The following is a 21,723-nucleotide window of genomic DNA, read 5'->3' as shown; positions in this document are numbered from 1 at the left end:
TTGAGAAGTTAATGATTTTAGAGTGTTAGTCATGGGCAGAAAATATTTTGTCTATTCTGGTTTGGGTACCAGATCTGTGATCTTGATGGGAAAACAACAAAGATTTATCTTACTTAAATTTGAAAGCATCTACAAGATGAAATGATTCTACCCACTTGTTTAAAGCTTTTGATACAGCAGATGTACGCAGTGGTATTTTATTTGTAGTTTCAGAAATATCAGCTATACAGTTAAAATCTCCTTCTAATATTAAGTTGCCTTTATAATTATTGGAAATGAAATCCAAGTGTTTTTTAACAGTTCCTGTTCCAATGCCTGGGAACCAGTATAGATTGGCTAGGGTCCATATTCTCTTATTATATTTAACTGTTACTAATGCCATAAGGCCTTCTTTATCTTCATACTTATAAACAATTTCTGGGTTAATCACATTTGTTTCTATAAAAATGTTACTCTTTTTGTCTTTGTCTTATAAGTGGATTGCGCCAATATCATATATTCCTTAGGATTCCATTTGTAATTGTCTTTTGTTTTGAAATGAGTTTCTTGAAGGAAGACAATTTGTGCTTTGTTCAGTTTTAAATATTTCAGTAGATTTGATCTCTTGGTAGGATTGTTTAAGCCATTGGTATTTAAAGATGATTAAATTCATCTTAGGTTATTTAGACTATGTATTATTTTGTTTTATTGAAACTATTAAACATTTTCCTCTGATATGTTTGAGCTTTTAAGGGAAATTATCGGTTTTATACTTTGAGTGTTTACAAATAAAGAAATGTTTTGGTTAGGCATACTAAAATGTTTTTGTGAAATAGCAAATTTAAATTAATAAATGTTAAAATTAAGATCCGCACTAGCCATGGAATGAATATCATTCCTAATCTGATGGGTAAACCTAAATCCATCAGATTATCACTCATACTTTGACAATCCAGAACATCTGAGCTCCATAAATTGAATTATCATATGGAGAATATTTGTAATAGGAATAAGCAATATTTATATTATTTTGAACAGATATAGTACTATTGTAGATTAGACAGAATTCTAATGCAATATAAATGTCTACATATTGTATACGCAATTAATATTTACATGAAAGATAGATGACAACCAATAAAATCATAGTAAAGTATGATGTATCATACATAAAACCTTAATAAAAGATTATAGCACACAGTTATTTAACTTATTCATCCTTATTGATGAAGTCTTTCAAAATGTATTACTTAATATAAATAAATGTCAGTAATATTTATACCTAATGTTTATAATACAGTGTATTTTACTGGATTTATCAGAAGTTATATTTCAGTGTTAGCCAGCATTTAAGTAATCACTTTGTTTGTTGCTAACTTACTTAAAGCATCAAGTTGGTTTTATGTGAACATTGATGAAAGTTGCTGCATTCCAATTATCAGTGCATCCCTCTTCCCCCCATTTCCTACACATAAGGATTTTCATATTTATCATTTCTTATTATAAAATGAGTGAAGTTATGGGTTAAAAACAGTCACTTATTGTGATTAATGATTACAAGGTCCCTTTCCATATTCATAATTTGACATTTTATGGCATATACTGAATGTTTTTAATTTAAATGGCAACATTCTATTTTGTATAATCAGCAAAGGTTAAACTGAGTGATTATTGTCAATTCAATTCTGTTTGTTCAGAATGTTACATTCTGTGACATTCCTAGTTCAGACTTCTGTTGTTTCCCTAGAACAACTTTGTTAGTTTGATGTCATGTATAAAACATTAGTTATCTTGGTAATAGCATAAGTATTATGTATGGTCATGATGTGTTACAAAACCACAGTTCAAGTTAAAGCAAGTATATAACTTGTTATGCACATTTACTTGTATGAAAAAATCATCATGCTTTCCCTTGATGCTCAATATAGTGTATGTCATTTATGACAAGTTAAAACAGTAGTGTTATTATACACAAGCCCATGTTATTAAACTGAGTGTCTATTGTCAATTTAATCCTGTTTGTTCAGAATATGATTGTTACATTCTGTGACATTTCAAGTTCAGGCTTCTATTGTTTCTCTTGAACAACTTTGTCAGTTTGATGTCATGTATAAACATTAGTCACCTTGGGTAACCGCTTAAGTATTATGTATAGTCAAGATAGATTACAAAAACTACAATTCAAATTAAAGCAATTACATGACTTGTTATGCATATTTACTTATATAAGAAAATCATCATGCTTCCCCTTGATGTTCATTTTAGTTAAGACAGTAATGTTATTATACACAAACCCATGTTATTAAATCCTGTCTTTAATATCTAAATTCAGCAGACTCCTTCATCTTATATGACGATTATATATTTTATGTCGAGATTTACTACAATCATACATTATATAACTATGGTGTGTGTGTGTGTGTGTGTGTGTGTGTGTGTGTGTGTGTGTGTGTGTGCGCGCGCGCGCACGTTTTTTTTTTTTTTTTTGGCTGTTATGTAGTTATTTGAGAGACCACAAGCTGTAATGCTTATTCTTATTATTAGCTCCTTCCAAGCATGTTTATACAGTCCATAGACTTTAAACTATGAGACCCTTCTAGTTTGTTATAAGTATATTTCCGTCTTTACATACACACATATCAGTACTTCAGGCACGTACAACAATGCCCATCCAGTTTTGCCAGAATGCTATTCACTAGTTCGTGTGGTGTGTTTCCAGGCTGTTCTGAAAATATCCAAACCAATATCTGTCCTGTTCCATTTTACCAGCTTGTTCCATGCAGTGTCCAGTCTGCCAGTGAACCACTCAACAAACCTTCCATTCCCACAGATATTCTCAGAAAGGAAATCTGATGACTCTCTAGAACTTCCCGGCAACCCCAAACACCCCTAGAATCAGCTATCCCCATACGCCCAACACGTCCGAGCAAACTCGCCTCCCAGACCACGGCAAAGGGTACTGCACAACACCAAGTTCTCTTAGTCTTTCACAATAACTCAGACTTCCACTCTTATGCAAGTCCTTAATGTGTTTGGACCAAAACACATTTTAAAGATAAAATTGCACTTATTATTTATTTATTTTTTTTATCAAGACTCAACTTAATTAGCTAAACGAAGTGTTGGGAGACCATCAATATGCATAAATATGGTTTAAAACAGACCCTTTATTTTATATATATATATATATATATATATATATATATATATATATTTTTTTTTTTTTTTTTTTTTTTTTTTTTATAACCAAAACTTCATTGCCGAGAATCATCTCGGAGGCTCCTCAGAGCTGTTAAGCATAATAGTCACTCTGTCTCCGTTACCGTAGCAACCTGGAAGTATCTGCTTCTGTTAGTGCATCTGTGTACTGCATATCAGAGGCTCACAATGCATCTGAAGCAAAGCTTTACTTCACTACAACTTCAAGCCTAAATTCCCTCCCTTTCAGTGAGGCAGCAGCCAGGAAAAGAACGGAGAGCAAACAGATAAAAAAAAAAAAAAAAAAAAACTCCCAACAAGCCACCACAACAAGAGATGACACATTCTTCCAGCCTTCCCACCTCTCACTCAGCAGATGTATAAACAAACTATTCTCTGCCAGAGTTTCCCAAATCACAGTTTTATCCACCCCCATCCCCTGGATCCAGGCTAAAACACCAAATATCTCTTCCTAATACACAAACATCAGTAAACCTTGATCACAAGCTGCAATCCCTTCTCAGAGATGAAAACGGTAACATACAACAGCTGCATCGAGACATACCATGTCAGGCTTAATCAAACAGTACTCGAAGCTATGATACCTGCCATGATTGATATTAACTATGTTTAGATAGAATAATAATGACATTTGTACTAGCTGCCAGACACAGCTGCATCCACACACACACCATATCAGGATTGATCAAACAGCACTCACAGCTGTGATATCTGCCATAATTGATATTAATTATATTTAGACAGGAGAATGATGACATTTGTACTAAGAGCTTGCTACTATTATTTAACCAGGGTATACATGACATTTCTAAATCATACTTGAACTGAAGAAGACATTAGTCTCCATGACAGCATTTTTTTTCAAAACACTCTACTCTTACTGCTATTCTATATGATGTTAATTTGTTACATTTGAGTCTGAACTCTGATGAATGGTACTTTGTTGAATTAGTTAAGTAATTACTTAAATTATAAGTAAAATCAATGAAAAATGAACACGCTAAGTATTCATTGAGTTCAAGTAGGGGAATAGAAACTTTTATGTTTATACTATATGTTGCTTTGTTTGGCTTATATATAATGTTGCTTTGTTTGGCTTATATATAATGTAAATAGTAACCCATCTTGACCTACCTTTGTTTGTGAACAATTACTGGACTCTGAATATTCTGAATAAATCATTATTGTTTCTCAGTTGTTTAAAAAAACCCTCCTTTTTTTTTTTTTAAATAAAAACAGATGACAAGTGATTTATGTAGTTGTAAGAGTTATTTTTTTGGGACAGCTATCTTGGAATCATTTTTTTGTTTCTTCGTTCTAACATCAGTCCAAATATTTCTTCCTTTTATTATTTTAAGAGTAGGGGCCATCCATTCAATTTCTTCTTGGATAGACACTATTGTTTTAGAAGTCATTAAAGGTTCTCATCTCATTGGCAAAAAGTATTTTTATCTTGGCTGGAAAGGCCAGCTGTGCTTTAATTTGTTGTTTTGTTTTAACAGTTTTATTATTGGCCAGACTTTTTTCCTTTGTTCTAGTATTCTGGAAGAATAATCAGTGTCAAACCTTATCAGGCTTTGATTTTATTTTAAGGGTGATATTCTCCAAGTAGATTTTAATATTAGTTCCTTGTCCACAAATGAAAGAACATTTATAACTATGGATCTAGGTGGAGTATTTGAGTTAGAAGCAGGTTTCCTCTGTGCTTTATGCTCCCTTTCAATTCCAAGTGAAAGTCCTTCTTTCAAGTCTAAAAATTCAGGAATCCAAGTTAAGAATTAATTTCTTCTCTTTCAGTGTTTTCAGGCAAACAGAAGATCCTTATGTTGTTTATCCTTTCCTTGTTTTCTAAGTCATCTATTTTGTTAAGCAGCCATGTATTTTGTTTAAGCAGAAATTCGTTTTGGAATTCTTCCTCTTTGAGTCTCCCTTCAATGTAATTTAGAGAAGTCTCTATATTTGTTATTTTTGTATGGTATTGCTGTAATAGTTCCTTAAGAGTATCAGTCTGTTTTTGAGAATTTAATTTGAGGTTTTCTAAGTCATTTTTAAAGCCATCCATCTTCAAAGATAGTTCCTGTAAAGTAGATGTCATCAATTGCAGTTTTCTTTTCAAAGCAGCATCTGGATGAGAATTACTTGAGTAGTTAATATTCAGTAACTCAATATATTTCCATGTTACTTGACAGGGAAATTTTTGTATAGCTCTACCAAAATTGATATTTATGTAGTTTAATAGTTTAGCTATAGATTTCTGATGTTTTAAACTTGAAAATAATAAAAATTTCCTATATTATTATACTAGTTTATGGAGCTCTCAAAATTCACTGCTCTTAGTTGGCCATCTAGTCTCCGCCCTCCCCCCCAATCCAAGTATCTTGATGCAGCTTCCTCTGCCATGTAGAGTACCCATATTCCAGCAATTAGTTCTACATAACAAAAGGGATAGCAGTAGTTCTAGAATGCATTACACTCCACAGAGGTTAGATGGATTTCCGACAATACTAAAACCTGTCTTTCATTTTCAAACAAACTGGAATGATGTCGTTTATATTGTGGAAGGAGCAGTGATCAAGGTAATCATAAATTAGTTTTTTTTTTTTTTAAAGAGAGAGTTCAGTATTCAACACATGTAATGAGGTACACAATTGTTTGCTATTTTAACTCCAAGACAACATGTATCATCTGACAGGAAGGGGTGGGACTTTACCAAAGGTAACTTTGCTGCTCTTCTTGGCATTTAGGGTGAGCCCTTAACTGGTGCAGCAGACACTGGTCTGACCTAGTTCTTGCTGGAGAATATAGTTATCACTGGAGAGTTGACAAGCCCACCTAATTTGCAGTCATATACAAACTTGGTTTGCCAGTGGTCTTGAATGCAAACTTTCTGAGAAGTAAATGCTGAATAAGACTTAACCTTGTTTAATGCCACTGGTGGCATCTCTGCAGCTAGAGGAGGTGCCACTTGTATTTACGATGTTAATTGTTAGTCACCCGATTTGCTATACAGCAAGTAGTGCAATGGTTGATCTTGAAACTGGCGAGCTCTTGGTGAATGATGTCAAAATTAGGCAGTATGGAGAGGCTGGTTATCTATTTAAAATATTTTGTACCCTTATCAAAGGAATTGACTAGGTTGAGTAGACGTGCCCTACCTTTAACAAATCAAAACTGATTGTGGTCAAGGGTTTGATGGTTGCCAATGTTATAGTTAATTAGTTCATCAGAAATGTATTCTATGGCTTTACAAATAATGCTAATAAGACTAATGGGCCTATAGGTATTGAGGTATTTTGTGGCATATGGAAAGGCACTATTGTGGGTGTTCTGCAAACTTCAGGTATATAGCTTGTTGAAATACTAAGGTTAAAGAGATTTATATGTGATGTTTGATCAAGGAGACAGCCTGGAATGCTACCAGGAGCCACAAAAACTTTCTGGTTTTGGAAAGCACTGATATGACTTGGATCTAGGAACAATTCAAACAGGAGAGTAAGAGGAGATATTGAGTGACCAGTGGGACTTGTATGGGCATGAAGATGAAACTAAATTTGTCTACAGCAATGTTACTATGTTTTCTGGGTTATATTGGGATATGACACTGAAAATGTGGTTGGAGCAGAACTGGCTATTACTTTTGAGTTTCTTAATGTAGCTGAATAAAGCATAATGATTATTTTTTGTATTGGTTGCTACTTTTAAGTTCCTAACTAGCATTGCACTTCAGATTGTTCACTATGGGTCTTACTTAATGCTTTTAGATCACTTTCTAGTGAGCAAATGAGTTTTTTTTTTTGTAGAGTCATGAGATTAATTTTGTTGTGTACCATCATACAAACTTTGTTTGAATTTAACACATTGTGGTGGACGTGAACAGCCTTTTCAGTACATTTATTCATGAGGGATTTAAAGGAGCTGGTTCCACCCAACAGTGACTTCTGCTTTAAAGTTCTCTGATTCATACACATCTTCTTACTGGGGTTTCTGGAGTGACACAAAACAGACTTGGGCTTGCTAGCTGAAAGAGATTTTCCATCTGGGCAGAGTGGCACTTGATACCACCCCATATTGTCAGCTTACTGGTCACCCTGATGTATCAAGCACCTGTATGACTTTGGTCTCAGTTATTCTTTTGTCACTGTGCATATGTCAGCTTTTTTTGTCCATCATGACTTTGTGGAAGACAGGAGCTTGGAAGCACCAGTTGATCAAGCAGCTCTTTGACCGAGTGCTGTATCCATTTCTGCCTTTGAAGAACACCTCCCCTGTTTATTGCTGAACATCTTGATTAGCTCTTTCACCTGGTCTCCCTCCTTTAAACTCTATGATTCTGCATTGTTGATTTTCATTTTTTGGAAAACACTTTTTTGTGGTTATATCTGCTTCCAGTACCTAGTGTGTGCAGACCTTCATTTATATAGAATCCAGTTTGCTGTGGCATAGGTAGGAGAGAAGAGAGCCCTTTAAGCCCTGAAGGTACATAATCAGGTTTTATCTGAAATGGCTATATAAGTTTTGGAAAGTTGGGTAGCCATTTGTTTCTCCTTTCACTCTGGAAGGAGGGACTCTGTTACTAGACCATCTCTTTCTGAGAGGATTGTCAGCTGCATCATATTTTGCCATCAGACAGTAAACCGGGCATTGAAGAATGTTACAGCAGATGCCAAGCTTGCTTACTTAGTTGTTTTGTGATGCCACAGCATGCACCATCACATGGACTGTGTCCCTAAGCATTGTAGCTTATGAGGAAAAACAGTGTCATGCTAGATGGAGAGGACTGGATTCTTCATTAGTCATGGCTCCATATCTGTTGTACATCTGAAAATCTGAATCAACAGTGTTTCTTTAGCCAGCTCCATTGGTGTAGGTTGTTAAAGCTCTCTGTATTCCAGGTGACTAGAGTTCATTTAGTGACTTGGGTGTCTGTTGCAGCTGCCTTGAGGAGGACTATTAGGAGGAAGGGAGTAGATTAGTGCCATCTGTTTCTACAACCTGTCGGTGAAGGGTTGGTTGTGGGAATTTGACATGTATCCACAAAGCCACTACAGAAGGTAGCTGTCATCAAGGGTGTGCAGAATTATGGACTCGTATGGAGGAACATTATGGTCCCTGTTTTGATGTGGGTCACTCTCTTCCTCCACCCAGTGGAGAGGTTAGGGCCTCATTGCCAGGATGCTGTTAAGGGTGCAAGCAGCCCTCATGGTTGTCTGAATGATGACCCTGTCTGAAAGTTCTCATCCCTGTGTTTGGTATACCCAATACAGGGGAAGGAATGGGCAATTACAGGTGATGACGCTTAAAATGGAAGCACAACATGCACTGAGATCAAGTACAGCAGTGTTTACACTGTCTGCATACTACAGGGCAAAAGTAAATTTGAGTTTATAATTTGAAATGTCATTACTCAGTAAGACTGCATTCTATTTGTAGTACATTTTTAAGAACTAAAATGTGCATCATACACACCAGAATTATGCGGTACAAGTCCGAGGGGAGTGGTAGTTTCTTTATTGTACCATTTAGGTAGAGAATGATAATGACTTTGTTTTGCAGATTTTTTACCATGGCATTTTTGCTTAGTGTTCCTGTTAACTTTTATGGCTTCGTTTTCTTATCTAAGCATGTGCTTTGTAGCTATGTTAAGTATACGGCCATTTACAGCTTAGGAATTGTGTATTTTTACTTTTTCCCCACTAATTGAGAAGTTTTGCCTGTCTAGAGTGCTCTCTCTGAATAATAAGTAGTGTGAAGACTGGGACACTCCCATCATCTACTGTTATGTTGAATATGCCATAACTGTAATGTTCTTAGCAAAGAGACTGTTGCAGCTTTTGATCCCCTCTAAATCACTGATTATAACTTGCATATTGAATATGCTCATAGTATTCATTCTTTATCACTATAAAATTGTTGTCGTTGTTTTGATTAGTATCTTACTTGAAGAATGGAGGTTAACACAGAGTAAAGCTAATCTTAAATGAGTCATGTGCCAGCTCAAATGTCAGTACACGTTAGAGGTCCTTTTCAAGAAGTTTGGAACATATGATTACTGAAAGACTCAGGCTGACAAGTGACAGTGAATTGAATCCCCTTTGATATACTACTGCAAGAGCTTTTCCTTAAAGCGCTGCTGTTGAGGTGAGTATTTTCACATTTACTCTTGTTTAAATGCTGTTCTTAACTAAAAATATACAATATTCGAAATGGTTTTCTGATGCTTCACTGCACCATAAGGCATTGTCTCTTTCTTTTGGTTATGATGTTTCAGGGCATGAGTTGGCAGTGAAAAGGTACATTTAGATCTCCAGGTCTGCATCTCAGTGCCTTTAACTGTGCCCTTTTAACTGCTTGCTGCCTTGTACTACATACCAGTTAATTTTATCTTTCATATTTACTTATCAGTTGTTACTACCTACCAAGTTATTTTATCTTTCTTTCAGATTTATTCATTAATTGTTATCCTGCCTAAAACTCCACTGAGTGAGAGGATCTTCCTGCCATGTAAGTAACAAAACATTTCATCAGTGGTTAAGGGAAATGCACTTGAAGTACAAGTTGCTCATAAAAAGTCTCAGTAGTCATGAAGAAAATTGTTTCATTTTCCATTTTGTGGTTGTGATAAAAGTGAGCAAGGATGCATGTGTACAGAATCCCTGCATTTCTTTTACAGTGAAATGGGGTGTCTGTCCTTTGCACTGTCATTTATAGCAACTTAGTTTCTGGAGGTACCCGCTTGATTTAGTTGCTTCTCCTGCTATTATGATTTGTACTTGTGATGTTTTTTTCCTGTATTTTCTTCATAAGAAATAGGTATGTCCTAATTTGCTGATTGCTCAGAGTCATTTTTGTTAAGTATTTCTTTCTATTTGCCAATGTCATTGTTCACCTTTTAGCTACTCCTTGCAACACCATGAGGAAATGATCTTTTCCAGTATTTAGTACTTTAATTCGAACCAGAAAATCTCAGAATCTTTATTTTCGTTTGAGTTCTCTCATTACTAAAATTGATTTGTTGTGAACACCATCTGCTTTGAATAGTGAATTCCAGATATTAAGTATTTTAGTTCATGACAGCAGCCAGTTGTTTTGTGACCCGTGTAATCAAGCACTGAATGCAGAAGAGTACTCCTTGCCAAAGTAATGCAAATGAGTGTATATTTAATTTATTTTCATTTTCAGACATATGAATCCCGAGATACAAAAGGTGCTGATGGAGAAGGATTGTGGTCTTATGTCGCTCTTAAGTGTTGCAGTTAACTCTTGCATGTCTGCCCCTTCCAGTTGGCCATTCTTTCCTTGGTCTTCCCTAGGTAATATTGAATCACTCTTCTAATTAAAGTGTATCAGTACTAACAGGCAGAACAAATAAGACCGTCACACTTTCTGTGAAGTATTGCTGCTTCAAGTCTGTTCTGAACCTCTCCTCCCTTTTAATTGCGATATGAATTCCCCATTCTCTACTCTTTTTGCTTCCATTTCAGTTCTGCCCATTGTACTCACTTAAATAATGGGTGAATCTAGATTGTTCCATTTTCTGTTTTAGTATAGGCATTGTCATCACCTTTCCAAGTCTTACTTTATAACCTGGTATTAATCTTATTTCCCCAGTACCCTTCACCATCAAGGTAGCTCAGTGCTTTCTAAAGACTGAATTCCATTCCCCAAACCACCTCTATGGTCCTCTGAAGTATCTCCCAACCTCTTGGTGGAGGAAATTGGAATAAAGCCTGAAATAATGAAGGAGGCAAAGGCCCAAAAATAAGGACAGGTTTCAATATTGCTTGTACTAACTTAGAAAGTTGTTAGAATTGCATTATATCATGAATTTTCTAAAGAATATGAAGTCTTAAACTCACATATATATCATTATTTGGTAACTTCATTGATTTGCTAGAAAGCCACAAATTGTATGAGGAAAAGACCCACAAACATGAGGCAAAATTCTGGACATTCTACAAAAACTTGGTCAGTTGAGAGTTATGATATGTAGGCTTAGCAGTGCCCTGTACATTAAAATTACTTTGTGTCTGTAATCCACTAGTTATGTTCTACAAGCCAACATCAGGTTAACTGTTGCCATGCAATTTTATAAGTGTTTAATATTATGGTTATTGTTCCCAATTTTTTTTGTCTTTTGTGGGAACTTCATTGAGTATATCCCTTTTCCATAAGATCCCCCACAGAGTGAAGTCCATAACTTTACAGAGTTTGAAAAACTGAACTGTCACCAGTCTGCTCACAGGTTAAGCCACATGTGGTATCTTTGCAATCTGTTCAGCATTTTGCAGTCTGTTCACCACATACACAACTGCCACATTTATCATTTTATTAACATCATTTACACTAATCTTACTGTCAAAATCTGATATGGTATTTTATATTTATTTGTTTATTTATCTGTTTAGTTATGTTTACCGGGATATAGCACTGATCCAGATGGACTGTAGGGCTTCATCCTGGTGCAGAAATGCTGCAATATACAGACATGTGAATAAAAAAGTGATACAATACAGGATACAACAATAACAACAGAGTACAAAGTAGACTACAGCATTAGCAATCAGCACAGAAATACAATTAATGAAGAGATTAAGATTATTTTATAAAAGAATGGAAATATATTTTTGATGTAGTTGAAAGTATAAGTAATAAGGACTTTATAGAGCTAAAACCGAGACTTAAAACAAAGCTGGATTATACAGTATACAGTTTTTTATATATATATATATATATATCTATATATATATATATATATATATATATATATATATATATATATATATATATATATATATATATATATATATATATATATATATATATATATATATATATATTTTATATATATATATGTATATATATATATATATATATATATATATATATATATATATATATATTGTGGGGCAGAGTGGTAGAAATAAAGGCATTTGTGGAATTTGATGACTATAATTTTCCCTTGTTCGTATGCATAGATGGCACTGATTGTCTGTTTAATATAAGATTTTAAAATAGTCATGCTGGTATCTATGAAAGGCCATGACGGAGCAAATGCAGGTAGATGTAAGAATGTTAGAGAGAGAAAGATATGTTTTGATTAGTCTAGTACGTAGGATGTAAGTTAAAGTATAGAGGCGCTTATGTTTGTGAAGTAGTGGCATTCTGCTGTCTTGGAGAGGTCTAATAAATTTTCTAAGTTGTGGGAATGAGGTGGAGTCTCTGTTTGTTAGTATAGATTCGCAAACTTTAGGTCCAAGTATAGAGAAGCTGTGGTTGTTGCATTTTTTAGAGTGGTATGTGCAGAGTGTTTCACTTCACAGTCTCAAAATACTCACGTCTCGAATTTCAGTATCTCGAGACAAGTGTGTCAAAAGTGCAGTTGCCTGAAACTGCATATGACCGAACTTGGAAATGTCGATTCTGCAGTTGTGGTGGTGAGCTATGTGATGTGTGGTTTACTGTGTCTGTAAGGTGCAGTGTGCTATGGGATATGGTGATGGTTGCTGATGTGTGGTTATAGCTGGAGATTTAGGTAAGTTTTTTTTTTTTTAAGGGTTTTGGGTAGGGATTGGAGTGTATGTGAGTGTGTTGGGAAATTTTAGGTGTAGGTTAGGGGTAGGTAGGTAAGAGTGTGAGTAAGTGTTGAAGGTGGTGTTTGTACATATGTAATGTGTGTTTGTGCAATGGGAATGTGGAGTGTGTAGCAGTGAGTTTAGTGTCTTTTTATTTTTAGTGCGACCTTGGAGTTTGTATATATAAGTAGCAGGCGTGAAGGGGGTGCAGTCCCCCACAAGGGGGGGTGCAGGGGGGCTTGCCCCCCTGCTTTTATGTAGCTTAGGTGGGTTTGATTTATATTTTTGTCTGTGTATTTTTTGTTGGTTTGTTGTAGTGCGGGGAGGAAGGTGTATGAGTGTTTGCTTGTGTGGTGGAGAGTATGTTTTAAAACAGAGTATCACATACTGAAAGTTCAATATTCTGAAGTTTCAGTATTGTGATGTTCGGTTTTATGGTGTTTTGTGATTTTGTGGTTTCAGTACTTTCGTCTCGAGATACTGAAATTCGGGATTTCAGTATTTCGAGATTGTAAAGTGAATCCGTGTAGAGAGAGTTTGTGATATGACTGCTATCTAAGGGTATAAGATCTTTGTCTAATCATGAGTCTGCTTGCTAAAGTTGTCTTACAAATGTCAGATGCTAAGTTGTTTTCAGTACTCAATGACATGGTTATCCAGGAGATAACTGTATGAATCAATCTCCACATTATGTACATTTAATGCACCATTAGGAAGGTACAAACTCCTTAGACTTCCGTTTGGTATTTCACTAGCACCAGAGATATTCCTGAGAGATGCTGCATAAGTAGTGGAGGGCTTTACATGGTGTTACAAGTATAATTGATGATCAGTTGATATGTGGTCAGGTGCTAGAAAGGCCTGACCGGAAACTTATAGAACATATGAATAGATGGCTTTTTCAAGCCAAGTATGAGAAGATATAAAATAAGAGAAATATGTTTGAAATATGAATTATGTTCTAACATCAGATGGACTGAGACATGATATAAAAGTGGTCAGAGCAGTTGAGCAGAAACCAAAACAAAAGACAAACTGACATTATACAGGTTTCTGGGAATGCTGAAGTATCTTGCAAAAATTGTACCTGATATGTCTCAAGTTGCACTGCCTCTAGGAAAATTGTCAGCTAGATGTAGTTTGTGAAAGGAGCGATGAAAAGGAAGAGTTTTGAAATGCTCAAAAAGTAAGTTAAAGATGCACCCTTACTAACATAGTAAGTATATAAATAAGCCAGTTGTGGTACAAGTAAATATTAATCAGAATAGTATAACAGCTGTGAATAGTCATATGAGTCTAGAGCATTTAGAAATGTTCAAATGGATATGCACATATAGAAGAGGGGACTGTTGGCAATAGTGTAAGGCTGTGTGCAGTTTATGAAAACGTGTATAGTGAAGACATTTGTGTGGAAGCAGACTGCAGTCCCTTGTATAGCATTTAAGAAATTCTTTTTGTACAAAGCACCTCTGAGATGTACAGATTAAATTACTTAAGTTATAGAGGTGTTATATGAAAGTGAAATACAGATCTGGCAAAGACGTACATATAGCAAATATATTGAGTAGAGCATATTTTTCAGCAAAATAGGAGGATTTGTTATTAGGAGAAACAGAGGCTGGTTTGGGTAATGCCACAGTTGGCAGCGACCAAGGAAAAGGTTAAAAAAAAAATGTTTGTACTGACACTGTCTTAGAATATAGTTACTTAAAGAAATTACAGTGAAAGAATAACCTGAGCAAAAAATCTTAAATTAGGGAACAAACTGAGTCTTATTTTTTCAGAAGTGAAATAAATTGTCAGGTCTTAATGTTCAAAGCTGGCAGAACTAATAGTTTCTGATCATCAGAGAAGACAAATACTTTAAATGATACATAAATCACATCTGAGAGTAAAGTGCGAATATAGAGCAAGAGACATAATGCATTGGCCAGGAAAGTCAACTTATATAGATCAAGTGTTTCAGATATGTGGCATCCATAGCACATTCCATAACAGTTAAAAGAAAGACAGAATGGCTATTGTACTCTGTTTATGATCATCTGTGGGGCAGAGTGGCACAAACTTGTTCCACTTAAAAAGAACCATGCTTCTTATATAAAAGGATGATTATTTTCAAGTTTTCTGAAGTAATCAAACTTACAAATTCTAGAAGTATAATTAGTGCATAAAAATCTGCATTCTTGAGACAAGAAGGAATCTGTCAGTTTATCGAAAAATCACATTGTCAACACATATAGTCGACAGTGCAGTTAATTGAAAAACTGCCATCAGTCTACACAACATCCACCAACAACAGAAACAACATTTTTGAAGTGGGGAAAGCCCCCAGCTCCCCACACTCCCTGCTAATCAGACTACAGTGCAGAAAAGGGCAAATTCCCTTATCCCTACTGTACTGCAATCTCAGTCAGAATGGTTTGGCGAACCAAATTGTCTACTGTATGTTCTCAACCATATGGGTTTCAACAATTTGGTCCTTCAACCAATTGACTTGGACCCGACAAAGAGAAACTTACAAAAGTCAGGAATTCAGAAGGTTTATAAGTGAATTTGGAATGTGAGCACACACCAAGGAATTAAAGTGCCTATCACGAGCCGTACAGATTGTGCTAGAAATGCCCTTCTCCCACAGTGTGCCCATTTGCGATTCGGACACATGTTAGTCATGATGAGGTAAAATGACATTTTTGGCCAAATCACATCTTTGAATCGTATTTACTCCTGCGATGTGTAGATCATTGCTGATCTGCTCATCACAATAGTAACCTGCTGCTCATGTAGGCAGTGGCAATTCTCCGCCCAGTCACTCCCTCATACAAACACAAGTACAGAAACATAAACACGAGTATACATACCATACTTGTTGTACCTTGCTGTACAGTATCTTCCTTCCCATGGTTCCCCCCACCCCTGTAGTAGTTGGAGTGCCATTGAGGCATGTATCTGTAAGGCAAAGTTCGTCTATACCCCCACCCTCCAATCCCCATACTGCCGTTGGTGCCAGTGCAGCAGTTTACTCCATTAGTCATCCATGGTGTCTAGTATTTTCCTCCCACCCTGGGTAACCGTTATGGTGTTAGTGCCTTTATGGCATTTCACTTTTTTTTTGTTGTCCCTGCTGTGCACTGGTTCCCTTCACACCCCCCAATCTCTTTCATGATGTCAGTGCTATTATGTCACTTTCAAGAGTACTCCCTGGTGTCTAGTGCTTTCCTCACCCTGAGTCTCAGTTTTGCTGTGTGTGCCATTATGGCACTCAAAAAAAATTCCTGGTGTCTAATGTTATCCCACCATGTTCATGTTAGGCTGTTCATTACAGCGGTGTGGTTGAAATAGCCATGTAGATTTCTTCCTGCAGGCAATTCCAGGGAGAGAGCACATGGCTAATTGGCATAGGCTTCCACCCCAAATGCCCGTTAGCATTCATCATGGTCACAGGACTATCCCTTCACAGCATGCATGTCTTCATTTTAGAGGACCATGTGACACTCTGTAAGGATGGTTGCTGAAAGGTACAGTGATGTGTACGTGGCGGTGCACACATTGCATTACCTTAATGGACTTCCCCATAATGTTCATTCCTTACTATCCACTATCAACTGGAGAGAATTTTAGGAGTGAGCAACAGCAAAAAGCTATGCGAATTATCATCTCACATGGCAGTACTCCATTATAGGAACACTACTTTTAGCCAGATCCACTTCTGAAATGCAAAAGGCTACAAGGCTTGCAGTTCATAGATTTAAGAATACAAAAACTGACTATAGAGAAAATGGAAAGCTGTATAGAAGGAATTGCATACATTTGAATAAGCTGCATCTATGTCAGAGTTCCAAGAGGAAGAGCAGCCAGAAATGTCATGTCAAGTGCTGTTTCAGAACAGTAGACACTAAGATCTATGATAATCAAGAGCAGCAAACATTAATTAGGGTTCCAAAAAGGAAGATAAATTATCTGCTTTAAACAATTCTGTTAAATTCTCTAAATTTAGAAGAATATTAAAGAAACCAGGAAGGTATATGAGCTACGAGAGAGAGAGAATAATATGTGAGACTGAAAAGTTGCATTCTTAAATGCTTTTTTTATATAATTAAGTAAGCTATTTTGGATGTACTTTGAAATAATGAAGTACATAAATGCTGAACTGCAAAACACTGACCCCCTCCCCCACATCCCCTACTAGTTATATTTACCAACTCAGAGATCACTCTATATTGGGGAAAGTGCAATTTCCCTGACCCCCACTGTTTGCAATCTTGCATGGACTTAACCTGTAGAAGTGATCAAATGAGTTTCAATCACTTCTGCTAGCATTAACAACGTTCGACATTACAAACGTTCAAATATATGGGTATTTTCTGTTACCTTGATGTAAGGAGCCTGTGACATGTTTATTGCAGAGTTAGTGCTAATTTTAAGCAATCATTGTAATGTAGCATGCCTTGTATCAAATACTGTATATAAACTATTTTATTACTACAAAAGAAAATGCAAATTATTGGTCCATGTATATGGTGAGAGGGGTCTACTTCACATGACTGAAAACTCAAAATACTGAATTTCATTGACCGAGACCACAATCCCTAATTTTCAAAATACTGAAAACTTATTTGACTGCGTCTCATTATACTGAAAGCTTACAATGCTGAATTTCAAAATATTGAATTTTAAGCCATAGACATGGTGTGTTTCCCTTCACCTGTGACTTGCTTGTGATAAAAAAAATTACTGTAACATAACATGCCAACTGTCAGAATACCAGTCAAAGCGTTGAATGTAGTGTCGTCATGATGTTCTTCGTGTTTCACTGTTGCAGTCATCACATTTGGGTTATCTGCTTGCAGTAGCCCTCAGTCGGCCTGATTATCACAGTCTTGGGTCCTGCGTCGGTTGGTGTCTCATCTTCCATGATGTCAGGTAAGCAGGGGTATAAAGCATGCAGCCGATGCCATTACATCAGTTTTTCCTGCCGTGCGGTGCCCGAAGCAAAAGCAGTTCGCAAGTGCTGGTTGGCAGACTCCTGAAATTTTAGTTTTCGAGTTTCAGATCCAAAAGCAAATACCTCATAAAGATTTTCATTCGTACTGCATTCCTTGCTTAGGCCCAGACCACGACTTACCTCGCTGCCAGTTTTGTGCCTTATTCACACCTCGTAATATTCAACGTCAGTTCATTTACGCATCTAAATATTTTGGTACTCTGTTCAATTATCCAGAAATGGCTTCGATAAGCCACCTGACTACTGACATTCCGAAAAAACACAAAGATAAAGACAGAGAGAGACCGCATAGGTCCAAAGCTTGCCGACGACATTTCTCCTAAGCTAGTTGCCAGTTCGCCGGTACTCAGTGAGGCGCTTTTGCAGCCCCTGATACCCGCTTATTCAGATTTGCAAGCCTCTACTGAGACCCATTTGGAGTCCGGTATGCTGCGAGATGCTTCGACTGTGGAACCTGCGGATGTCTCTATCTTGAATGGGTCCAGAGCTGCTGTGCAGACACCGGCATCTGAGGGTGTATTCAGGCCTACTGACTTGCATATTAAACAGACGCCATCTTCTTCTTCAAGGCCTAAAACTCGATCCATGCCTAGAAAACCAACTCCCAGACCACATGGTCAGGCCTCTATGCCTAAAAAGCAAATGATAAGAATAGCTGAAGACCTTCTTACTCTAATCAGGGGAAGCCACCCTTACCCCCTCTTAAGAGACCTAGGACTGATTTTCCTTCTGATCAGGATTCTGAAATTTCTGATGTTATGTAGTCCTATCTCGCCATTATTCTTCACCTGTGGGTTCGGAGCCGACAGTCCGCTCCGACTCGGCCTATATACTAGCTCGAAAGTCTTTGATTGGCTGGCTAAGATGGTATCCCACAATACCGTGCTCCACATCCCCAGATCTCATTTGCCGCTTGTAGAGCTCGGACGTGGTCTTGGCTTGGCTAAGTACCTTTTGAAAACTATTTTTCTTGGGAAATTTCTTGAGAAATTATCTGATATTGTTTAATGTTTGATTTTGTGTGAGAGCGATTGTTGGTATTTCTGGTTCTCTTGTGTGTGCTTGTGCATTTTTTGTGGTATCCCTTTCCTCGGGCTAGGCCCATTTGAGTTAGAGGACCTAGTCCTCCCTTGTGATTGTTCGTCGGACTTTGTGGTGTTCTCTTTTGTGGAGACCGTTTTTAATTAGAGGTCTCTTATCGTTGTGTCTAGTCAGTGACTGTTATAGTAGGCGCTCGCTTCCCGCCTTTTTCTTCTCGGTTACGAGAAAGTTGGAGTTCTGTGCTTAGTTCTATCATGTCTAAAGAGCAAAAAGAACATAAGCCTTCTGGCTTTAAAAAGTGTTCGAAATGTGCATATAAAATGTCTATTACAGACGGACATTCCGTCTGTGTGTATTGTCTTGGAGCCATCCACCTTCAGGAGTCTTGCAGTTTTTGTCACTCCTTTAGTCCTCAGGTGCTCCAAGAAAGGAAAAATAAGTCGATACTAAAGGGTCTATTAAAACCATTCTTTGAGGAAAAGTTAGCTTAGACTCCCAGCTCCGAGTCGAAGTCTATAGCTTCTAAGTCCAAAAAGATGTCGCCGGCTCCATCTTTGGTCTTGGAGCCGCCCTCTAAGATTTTGGTTGTGGAATCTGCTTCCTCGGCTCCATCGATCTGGGAGCCGCAGGAAGTCACTGTTTTGACTGAACCTTCGACCGCTCCGATAATTTTGGAACCAATTCGGAGCCGGTCTCCAAGTGTAAGACAAGTCTCTCCAGATAAGAGGTCTGCTTCTCCTTCGGGTTCCACCAAATCCTCCAGGCTTTCAGAGCTGGATGTGGATAGGGTGGTGCAGCGGCTCCTGGAATCGCCAGTGTTTGCTAAACTCTTCTCGGCTCCGACCCAGTTGGTTCTGGAGCCAGCCCTGTTAGTAGCACCTGCTGTTCCTCCTCCGAGCGCATCATTGTCTTCGGAGCCGGTGAGCTCCGCTCCGAGGGATGTTCCTGTGTCGGCTCTGATACCCCAACTGGGATTCTCGGTACCGACTTCGGCTCCGACCCTGTCGGCTCCGTCCACAGGGTCCGGGACTCGAGTCTCTTCTGTCGGCGCTGAGGGGAATGACTCAGAGCACAGGGCGGTGCCGAGCCTTCCTCTGGGCACGTCGGCAGGGGGGACTCCGGCCCTGGTCATGGCCCTAGAGGGCGGTCGGTCTTCAGACTCTGGGGCCCTGCCTTCGAGGCAATGCGAAGCGCACTGGCTGGTTCAGCTGCCTCCCTCGGATCGGTTCTCCCGTACCCTAATGCACTGACAAGAGCTTCTGACACTCCTCTATCATTGGACAGCAGGGCGCAAAGGCCTAAGGACACCCCCATGAGCGGTCCCCTTCTTTCTGAGGAACCCTTAGACTCTGTGCCTGAGGAACTCCCCAGAAAGACATCTTGTAAGAGGAAGCATATAGACTCCCAGGATGAGTCCCTCACTTCAGATACTGACCTCGAGGAGTCGGAGGGGTCCCCCAAGTCTTCCTCTGAGGATGTTTCGTTCTCCGAAATACTGGAGATTTTGAAACAGAGGAGACTGGCCTTCCAAAACCCCCTCCGAGGAGGAGTCAATATTACTTAAGTCTTTTGGTGCCCAGCCTTCCGCCTCCTGGGTATCTCCACCCTTCGATGAGCTCCTAGACATAATTTGTCGAAGGGTGCAGGAGACCCCTGACTCAGTGGAGCCTGTCCCTCGACGGCCGAACAAATTCTTGTCTGCTCCCCAAGGGAAGGAATTTCTGACAAAAGGAACCCCAGTAGATGCTATGGTGGTGGCGGCCGCCACACAGAAGGAAGTTGCGGAATCTTCCTCTACGGTTCATCCCCCAAACAAGGAGTCCAGGATGATGGACTGCTACGGGAAGCATACCTTTTCTTTACCCTGCGGTCGCTGAATTACTTGACTCATTTCACGCGGCTCCAAAGAGATCTCCTTAAGGAGGTAGGTGATACTCTCAGGGGTAATGTTCCTGAGACGGTGGCTCAAACAGTCAATGCTCAGCTTTCCACCCTTAATTCTATTGCAAACTCGTCCATGCGACTAATCTCGTACACGGCCGAGGGAGCGAGCAGGGCGGCCAGTTCAGGAGTGGCCCTCAGGAGGCAGGCCTGGCTACGCCTGTGTCACTTTGCGGAGGCCTTTAAGTCTTCCTTTACTGATGCCCCTTTCGATGGTTCCTCCTTGTTTGGGACCAAAGTAAAAGACACACTCACCAGGTGCGAACAAGAGGGTAAGACCTTGTCTGCCGTGGGAGTCAGTTTTTTCCTACCGTCGAGACCTTATCCCAAGTCTCAGCAGGGGGGAAAGATGTGGTTCAGAAAATCACAGAGGTTGTTTCCTGACGCACAAGGTGAGACCCCCCCCCTCGAGGCAGAGGGGGGGGTCATACTCTGGAAGATGCCGCCCCAGAGGCAGAGGGGGCCCCCGCAACTCGGGGGACCAGGATTCTTTCCGCGGTTCCCCATACTCTCACTCTTGAGGGTGTGTCTGGCTGCGCTTCTCCGGAGCCAGTTGGGGGTTGGATTTCCCATTATCCGGAAGCCTGGGCAAGAATAACCCAGGACAGATGGGTTTTAGGGATAATCGCCGTTGGTTACACCATTTCATTTCACTCCTTTCCCCCTACCTCCAAAAGGATCCCAGACCCACCACCCAGTCAAAGGGACCAAGCAGCATCAGAGGTCTCTCAGCTGCTAGAAAAAGGAGTCATCAAGCTAGTCCCCCCAGACCAGATCGGATTAGGGACCTACTCAAGATTCTTTTTGGTGCCGAAAAGCACGGGGGACCTGAGACCCATTTTGGATCTCAGCCGACTAAACCATTATGTTCGCAAGTCCAAGTTCCGAATGGTTACACTACAATCAATTCTTCCTCTTTTGGCAAAGGAAGTATGGATGTGCTCCATCGACCTGAAGGATGCCTATTAC

General features: G+C 38.6%; 1 protein-coding gene across 1 annotated transcript in view; it reads left to right on the top strand.

Moving 5' to 3' along the window:
* Nucleotides 1-21,723, top strand: part of TPRA1 (transmembrane protein adipocyte associated 1) — a 1,152,100-nt gene that overhangs the window by 923,768 nt on the left and 206,609 nt on the right. The window contains exon 8 of the mRNA XM_044078540.1: nt 9,639-9,699. Coding sequence (XP_043934475.1) covers nt 9,639-9,699 — 61 coding nt within the window. The remainder of the gene's footprint in view (nt 1-9,638; nt 9,700-21,723) is intronic.

Source organism: Protopterus annectens, chromosome 7.part1, assembly GCF_019279795.1.
Source record: "Protopterus annectens isolate FY-2018-M chromosome 7.part1, PAN1.0, whole genome shotgun sequence".
NCBI classification, from domain to species: Eukaryota; Metazoa; Chordata; order Ceratodontiformes; family Protopteridae; genus Protopterus; species Protopterus annectens.
The sequence above is the reverse complement of the archived record's forward strand: the minus strand, read 5'-3'. Positions and strand labels throughout refer to the sequence as shown.